This window comes from Gavialis gangeticus, unplaced genomic scaffold (assembly GCF_001723915.1).
Source record: "Gavialis gangeticus isolate Ggan-Ray unplaced genomic scaffold, GavGan_comp1, whole genome shotgun sequence".
Classification (NCBI taxonomy): domain Eukaryota; kingdom Metazoa; phylum Chordata; order Crocodylia; family Gavialidae; genus Gavialis; species Gavialis gangeticus.
In genome coordinates, this window is record NW_017729031.1 from 54031658 (window position 1) to 54040944 (window position 9287).

At 44.2% G+C, this 9287-nt stretch overlaps 1 protein-coding gene across 1 annotated transcript in view; it reads right to left on the minus strand.

Moving 5' to 3' along the window:
• The window catches only part of TLK1 (tousled like kinase 1), an 88589-nt gene extending 80553 nt beyond the window's left edge, over nucleotides 1-8036 (minus strand). Inside the window, exons 1-2 of the mRNA XM_019522788.1 lie at nucleotides 7918-8036; nucleotides 1477-1548 (exon numbers count right to left, since the gene is read on the minus strand). Of these exons, the coding sequence (XP_019378333.1) occupies nucleotides 1477-1548; nucleotides 7918-8031 (186 nt within the window). The 5' untranslated portion in view covers nucleotides 8032-8036. The remainder of the gene's footprint in view (nucleotides 1-1476; nucleotides 1549-7917) is intronic.
• Nucleotides 8037-9287: the final 1251 nt, after the last annotated feature.

Genomic DNA, 9287 nt, shown 5'->3' on the forward strand with positions numbered 1-9287 from the left:
AAGTGGTGCTGGCTCCTACCCTGGGGGTCTTTCAGAGGAGGTTAGACAAACACCTTGCTGGGGTCGTTTGACCCCAGTACTTTTCCTGCCAAGGCAAGGGGTCAGACTTGATGTTCTGCTTGGGTCCCATCTGACACTACAAACTATGAAACTATGACTCCAGGAAGATGACAGATGAAGGAGACTCTACTCTTAGGTGAAGGTCTAGTTCGTTCCCTGTATTCATATCTAGATTTGAATGGGCACCCAGAAACATTCAGATGAATCACTCACTGGGGTGACTGGTACAAGAAAGATCCATTAGGGCTTAACCAGTGAGAACTTAATATAGGAGACAGTCCTATTACTTGTACTATCCTTTTGTGCTGCTTGCAGATTCTCTCTGGGGGAAGAAAAGCCTGATGAGTCAGAGTCCTCAACTATACTTTTCAAGAGTGTGTGAACACATGCATACAGCTGCACAAAAATGAGAACCAGCAGAAGGTTAGGTATTTAAATAGCATTTGGCATAACTATGCCCTTTCCAATGCTTTGTCAGTCTCTTGTGACTAATGGCAATTGACTGAACCACTCCTGCTCATACTGTCAGAAGTCTGCAAACCCTTAGAGTTACAATATATTCACATAAATCTGAGGCAAAGCCAAGACTGATAAGGTCAGAAAAGGATGGCAGCCAGACTAACAATGCTGGATTAACTTTGAAAATTGATTTGCCATTGTTATTTGGCTGATAAGCTAGCGGCAGAAAGACCTTATGTTTGAAAACACAAATGAAATGGCTACTCAAACTGAAAATGGATCTCCACTTCGTATCTTGAAAAAAATACAAGCTGTTTCCAATCTGAATAATTTACAACGTGCTCGTTCATCTCTCATCTGTGAAGTCTGTGCAATTTTGACTATATACCAGGGAAACAAGTTGGAGTAGCATATAGAGAGCCTTTTCCTGGCATGGAGACATGCTAGGAGCAGAAGACTGAGTCAGGAGCAGGACAAAGCACAGAGAGTTATGGAGTTTAAGGACATCACTTCAGCCCACAGGAAAACCTAAAGAAGGTAAAGTAACTCAGACAGAACCCTTCCATCTTCCCCTGCCCCCTAAATAAAACTGGAGCTTCTTTAGCCCAAAGCAGACCAGAATCAGTAAGGCAAAAGGGTAGCTTAAAGACCTCTCTGTGCCTTTTTCCTCCCCTTCCTACCTATCACTCCCTTGTTTTTGTAACAGACCTAAGCTAAAACAATGCAGTTAGCCTTTAATGATAAAGCAAGCAACCAACAGAACCTCAAAGACAACAATACCTTTGATGAAGCCTTACTTTGTTCTTCAATATATTGTACATTTTAGTGTTACACATACTTTTTTAATTTCATGGTAAACAGAAGGCATATATCTTCTTTAAAACTGTATATTTAAAATATTTTAAAATAAGTGTTGTATAATAAATTTGTAGCTGTGATTTTTTTTCGCATACATACCTCTGATTCTTTATCACTTAGAGATCCCAAACTTCCAAAACTATGATTAGAGCTTTCATTATTGGTTGAGGCCTAGTGAAAAAGGACAAATAAATATGCTCAAATGTATAAAATACCTAGTAAGTTATTAACATCTGTAGTAATACAAAATAAGAGTAATCAAATTTCACACTTCAAGAAAAAATGATCAACCATAAGTATCATATAACCTGTAAGTAGGAAACTGAATTTGATAGACAAATGCACTGATCTTGCACAGTTAAACTGATCGTTCCTATACGTATAATAACCATTCCAAAGAATATCCTTTTTAAATTAAAGTTAGAAAGAACACAGCTATCCTTAAGTATTTTTAAACAAATATAAAATAACAACTTAACTTTTTAGAGACTATTTTTCTGTAAAAACAACAACAAATGTCTTTTGGTACTACTTTCTCAGGGAACATAAGTTATTTTGAAATCTCCATTTTTTTGGGTATCTGATCACAGGAACTTACCAAGAGAATTCATTTTACAATCTATATTTAATTTTTCACCTTACATTTCTGAACTGGCATCCCAGCATTATAATTTATTGGAAATGCCCAACTACCAGAGGATGGATGAGGCTTTTTAAAAGCAATTACTAGAAGTATTTAGAGGATAGGATGTAGCAATAATAGACAACTTAACTACCCAGATATCTATTGGAAAAGAAATGCAGCAGGACACAAATTGGAATGCTAATTCTTGGTTTACGACAAGGACAATTTCTTTAAGATAACTTAGTCAATGGGATAGTGTGGCCACATAGATTTGATTCCAAGTTAAAGTAACAGATTGAGAATCTGAAGGGGAAATATAATTTTGGTGCAAGTGATTAAATGAGTTCACAATTCTAAGGAAAGGAAAGAGCAGAACATTAAAACCAATGGACTTCAAAAAACAGACTTTAGAAAACTCATGGAGAGGCACCTACTGAAATTGTGATTTTGTACAAAACACAGTATCTGGCACTGACCGCAAAATTCGGTCATGTCCATGAAATCCAAGGGGGAAAAATAAATCCTACTGAAAATAAAATGCTGGCTCCCCAGAGTAGCCAGCAGTCCTCGCAGTGCTGCAACCTAGCTGTGCAGCCTGCCTGGGTAGGAGGAAGGGGAGGAAAGAAACAAGGATGCCAGAACAAAGGGGAGCCCAAAATGGCTGTCACCCCCCACCCCTCACTGCTGGCTGGCTGAGGGGGCTGCCTGTCATGTGGCCCCACCCCTCCCCACCAATCAGCAGCAAGGGGTGGGGCCACATGACAGGCAGCCCTTGCTACCAATCAGCAGCAAGGGGCAGGGCTGCATGAGGACAGCCCTCAGCACCCCACCACGATCAGCCTACAAAAATGGCGGCCAGCCCCGCAATCTCCCTGCGAAATTGGCTGGCTGCCTACTTGAGTTGGGTAGACACCTACTCATGGAACTGCATAAATAAGACATCTTGGGAAGAAAATCTAAGAGGGGGAAAAAAGCATAGGAGAACTTGAAGCTACTGAAGACACAGTATTAAATGCACAATGCAAATTATCACAGTATAGAAGAAAGATGTTCTACAACAACCTAAAAATAAAAAAATGAATTACAGAAATAGTGATTACAAATACACATGAGCAAGGGTGACCATCAACTCAGAAAGGTTAAGATTCAAGATCCCTGACACGATCATTTAAAGATGCAATGGGATTTGATGCCGGATCCTACCAGTCACACTTCCTGCCGCACCACACGTGCATGGCAGTACACATGATTAGGGGATTGGGATGAGATCTTCATAACACCATTACTACTTCCCAGTGCAGGGGGAGTTCAGGATCATTAAATTTGAAAGCGGGTGCCCACAGCCCAGCATGAACTATACAGTCCTAGGGCTGGGACCAACAGTCAGCTGATGATTGGGACCATACTGGAGTTACTTTAAGACTCCAGTGCAATTCTGGAGCTGGGACCAAGCATCAGCTGACAGTAAATCCCAGCCCAACAACCACACTGGAGCCAATCTGACATGCCAGGGTAGTCCTGGGACCAGCAATGAGCTGATCAGGGGACTCCTGCCAGTACCCCTCACTCCTAACCTGCAGCTCCCTGTCTCCGGTGGTGCCCCTCAATCCTGTCCCACAGACCCTCACATCCCCCGCAGTCCTGCTGGTGCCCCTCATGCCCAGCCCACTGCTTTCTGTTGGCACTGAATTCAGATCCAGCCTCTACACCTTTGTTCTGGGTGAGCACAACCCTCAGACCAACCACAACATCTGCCAGTTGATGATAGGCAAATGTATTGATACAGAGTGATACCAAAAAAGCAATACAAACAATCAAACAATTCTGTATTTACCCATCCTAAGGCTATCATCAGAGTCAAAATACATCTGGTCAGGATGCAGGCTCTACTCTGAGGCTCTCTCTCTTAGGTGTCAGCAGTCTGGATGTGGGTTGCCAAGGCCAACAGCAACCCTTCCAGTGGGGTGCATGAGATGGGCTGCTGGTATGCCCTCAGTCCATGGTGGTCTCAGGGACCCTTCCCTAGGGGATGGGGACAGGGACCCCTCTCAGGGAACAGGACAGGGAGGGACTCTTCGTTAATCTCAAGTCTCTGCTTTTGTATTCTCCTTCCCCCTTGATGACTCTTCATCCGTGGCTATCTCTGGTTGGTTCCTCTGTGTGGTCACATGTCCACGTAGCTTTTTAGGCCTTCTCTTAATTTCATTTGTTCCCCCAATACTGGGACTTAGCACCCCCTGTTGCTCTGGGGCCTTGTAGCTCGTGTCACTTATCTTCTGTTATGGGACAGCATGGTACATACTTCTTTGGTTCCCACGCTGTGTGTCCTTGTGTTAGACAACCGGTCTGCCTTGAAGGCTGTGATTTCATGTTATGGCATGCCCCCTTCATCTCTCAGGCTGTGTCCATCCACTGGCCTTGTTGTGCTAGACAGCCCATCTGCTTTCAGGGCCATGAGAAACTGAGTGAGTCTCCCAAGCTCTTTAGAAATCCATTTAACCCCTGTTGTTTATCTTGAACCCTTATAATGCATATACCTATATCTATAAGCCAATTCCCAAAAAACAGACCTTTAAATATCGTTTTTAAGCCAACACCCTCCACCCCCAGCATAGGGGCAGGGGGGGCGCCCAACCAAAGACAACACATCAGGCAGGCATAGAGGGGCATTTGCTCCCCTAGATGTGTGTGCTTACAGCAGGGCATGGGGCTGCAGCCTGGCCAGACCAGCACAAGCAGAAGCCCTCTCTGTGGCCCAATGGGCAGGACCCAGCATGGGAAGGTGGAGTGGGGCAGCAACCCTCTTGCACTGCTGGCAGTGTGGCAGCAGTGAAGAAGTAATGGACCGGGGTGGAGAGAAAGTGTTGCCCTTATCTCCTACTGCTGCCAGCTGCTTGAGCGCTGAGCTGTGGTTCTACTGTGCTCCCATGGGCTAGTCACTGCTGCCACTCCCCTCAGTCCACCTGCACTGCCCCCCCACCCCACTTCCCTCCATGAAAAAGCTGCAGCCCAGTGTGCAAGCAGCTAGTGATGGGAGGAAGTGAGGGCAGCACAGCTCCCACCCCGCCATCTGTTACTCCTTGCACTGTTGGCACAGCTGTCACAGTGGTTCTGGCAGTGGAAGCAGCAAGTCTTGCCACCCGGCTCTACCAGGTCCTGCCCACTGGGCTGGTTTGGCCAGGCTGCAGCCCCATGCCCACTGTGGGAGTAGAAATCTGGCAAGCAGGGCACTGCGACAGGGACTTGTCCCCCCGCCTCCCCCATGCCTGCTCAACTCATTGCCTACTCCCCCTCCCATACTTACTTGTGGGGAGCTGCGGGAGCTGCTCTCCACCATGCTGCCTGGCTGCCACATACATATGTGCAAGTGCATACGTGTATGTGATGCCCCCTGCCTATCATCATTCTCTTCCCTCTCCTCCAGCCCTAAAAATTCAGTGGTTTCCCACATTTTTCTCCTTTAACAGAAAAAAAAAAAATCAGTGTTTTTCAGCAGCAAATGGAAAACCTGGATTCTTGGTCATGAGGAGCCCCACAGCTTCCCATGACCTGGCACTCTGGCCCAACTGATAAGCTCCCCTCTGGTAGCCTATAAACCTCAGCATCTCCAGCCTTGTGCTTAAAAGTTGCACATACTCAGCAGCATTTGGTTCACGAAGGCTCCAGAAAGCCTGAACTACTGAACTGTATCCTTCTTTCTGAACTTTGAGCATGCTCAGTTGGCAGAGAGGTGATAAATAGATTTGGCACCAAAGCTGCAAAAGACATGAAAGCACACCTTCTAAGGTGACTGGTACCATGACTGGATAAAGCTTGAGAGAGTGATAAATGTGTATTCAAGTTATGACTGCCAAGTGCATCTGTTGGTTGGAGAAATGACTGACAGCCCCTAGGAGTTTGATTGGTTTAGAAATATGGTGCAATTAAAAGTTATAAAAGGGACCAGATCTGAGGGATCTGTCTCTCCTGCAAAATGAGTGTGTTCCCTGTGTGCATGACTGTGTGCCTGGAGTGCCTGAGGCAAGAAGGCCCAGAGTAGCCATGAGCTGTGGCGTAGTCCAGTGGCAGGGAATCATCTCCTGTGGAATGAATGGGCTCCTTGCATGTGGGTGCTAGTGAGTGTGTGTTTGGAGTGCTGTGGCTAGAAAGCCTGGGAGGCCAGAGGCCAACATGGTCCAGCATGTGATTGTACCTTGTATGCTTGGTGAGAGTGTTCCAGAAGATCGGTGGGCTGGTTGAGCTACAGTGAGTGACTACCCCACACACGCATGAGTGAAGGCCTGGGAGGCCAAAGCTCTTCTCCATATGTTTGAGGGTGTGTACACAGAGTGAGGGTCTGGGGGGGAACCAATACCTCTGTAGCGTGTGGATTTACTTAAGTGGTGTTGTCTGCAGTGAATGTTTGCTGCTGGTGAGAGATGGATATTGCTCTGTAGCACCCTCAGTTGGATCTACCATTGGCACTGTTGTTTGTTATTGTTGATATTGGGATGCTGTTATTGCATATATTGTTTGTTGTTGAATATAGTCATTGTTGTTACTCCTCTATCTTGTGTTGGCATCGAGTCGCTAATTAATGATATTCTGCTAACTAGAGTCAGGCAGCAGGCTTATGGTTAGTGAGGGTTGAGGCTCCACCTCTTTCACAGTGGGATCCTTTAATTGGGATTAACAACTCTATTTGCATAATTAAGGATATTTGCTTGTTCAATACCTCAACTCAGCACCCTGAAAACAGCAGGCATTCAGCAGGCATGGCAGAAGCCCTGCCACATGTTCATTTCAAGGCACAGTGAAATCCAACCACAAAAATTACAAATTTTGTGGCATAATTTTGTGGCTGGTTTCTCATTTTGTTGCACCATTAATTGCCTGAACACATAGTGGGTTACTATTTAAGACATGATTAAATGGTTAACCACATTTTTAAATATAATGTCTGCTAAGGGCCTAAACAAGTTAAAACCAGCAAAAGGTAAAAAAAGCCAATACAGAAATATTCTAGAAATATCAAAAGAGGAACACAAAGAAATAAATGGCAAAAAAGACACCAAGACAGACAGTCAAAAAATCTTTGATTTCTCTTTAAAAAACTCATAAATGACAGGGGAAGTCCCAGGCACCTAGACTAGAGAAAACACTGGACCATCTTTAAAAGGAAGGGAAAATGGAGGATCCTGAGAATTATAGACCAGTCAGCCTAACTTTGCTATCCAGGAAAAAGAAATTGGCTTAGTATAAAAAGAATTAAAGGGAAAACATGATAGTAAGTCTTAAAAGGATATTGATTAATTATTTGCCATGTCCATTAGGGTATGACAGAAACAGACTCTGCAGCAAAAGTGACTTAGGTTTGATATTTAAGGGGGGAAAAAAATCTATAAAAGATACTAACTGCTGGAACAAGCCGCCTAGGGATGCCATGGTACACTCTTTATTGGTAGTTCTTAAGAGTGGGTTTTAGACCAGCAGTCAGCAACCTTTTCAGGCTGTGGGCCAAAGCGATCCCATTCAGGTCAGAGGCACGCACTGGAGTGGATGCTACAACCCAGTTGCTGTCACTACTTCCCCCAGGGCAGCACAGAGAAAGCGTGTGCCACTGCTATGGCTTTTCTTACATTCAGTCAAAGTCCTCTACAGCTGAATGCCTCCAAAGCTCCATATCTGTGGGCCAGATTAAATGCCTCTGCAGGCTAGATCCAGCCCAGAGGCCATAGGCTGTCAACATCTGTTTTAGACAAACTTCTGTCAGGGATGGCCTAGGTATACTTATGTTGCCTCAAGACTAGAATCTTGAGGGCCTTTCAAGCCATCCATTCTTGTGATTCTATGCACCGTGCAAATGTAGAATACATGTAAATCAGTACATTATCATTTCAAAAAACAAGGTTAAGTCTTTGCCCAATTTTACTTACTTTAGCTCCAACACTGCAACTTCCAGTACTACCAGTGCTGCCACTCACTACTCCTGTAAATCTGGCCTCTAACAATTCTTGTCTTCTTGGGTCCAGGCTATGAAGCTCATCCATTGCACCTATGGAAAATAATTTTAAATTAGTCATATTCTATGACAAACATATTTGCCACAGAATATTTCCAATATTTTCTAATTTGAGCAACAAAATTTCACTGTACATTTTAACTGGACAGTCCCTTGAGCATAGAAGATTAATACTGAATTTGATAGCAGTTTGTTTTCTATTATGCAATGACTTGTAAATGCTGAATCCAATCAAGTCCAAAGTTTCAGTGAACATTATGGCCATCTATTCATTGCGACTGCAGGTGACAAGACAAGGAACAATCTCTAGCAAGCGAAACTTAGGTTGGATATTTGGAAGAATGTTGTTGCTATGAGGGTATTTAAGCATTGGAACAAGCTATCAGGTGGTTGTAGAATCTCCATCCTTGGAAGTTTTTAAGAGCAGGTTAAACAGACCTTTGAATGGGATGGTTCAGTCAAGAATGATCCTGCCTGTAACACTGTTAGACTAAATGACTTCCTGAGGTCCTTTCCAGCCCTACTTTTCTATGATATTAAGAGACAAACCCCAGCTGGTTTCAGTACAAATCAGAAAACTGCAAAAGGTAAATAGGGGACAAATGCAACCCCTCACATCTTGGTTACAGACCAACTTCTTTAAACACCTCTTGTAATTGTCTATAGATAAAACAGCAGGCAGGTGGAAATAGAGCTGTAACCAGAGGCCCTGCTACAGAGAAAAGGAGGCACACAGAACCCAAGGAAGCAGGAAGCCCTTATTATAGAGGAATAGTCCATGGCCTGGGGAGAGGAGTACATATGTGATAAACCCAGAACTCCAGATACATGGTAGACGAAAAACTGAAGGGCCATAGAGTCCTATGGATTTGCAGATGAAAAAAAGAATTGGAGCACATATTGCTCCTGGCACAAATGGAAGGGGATGGTTAGATTGCAGGAGGTCCCTAAAATAGAATGGAGAAGGGAAGGTGGCATGCACAAAACTTGTAGGGGAAAAAGCAGAGGTATGAAAAGAATCCTGGTTTGTGCAATGAGCTTAACCTATAAAACCAACATGTGTGGTCTTCTAGCTTGCATTAGAAAAAACTAGGGGTAGGCACCAATAGAGGATTTTTTTTTGCTGACAACGATGGCTGATTTTTAAGGAGCCATATCGGTTGATACCAATTTAATACCAATATGCAGCCAGGCAGCTTGAAGACGAGCATTGGACTGATAAGTCTAGTGTGGGGAAAGGAGCACGGGGAGAGAAGGGGCATGGGGGGAAGGAAGGAGAGGCAG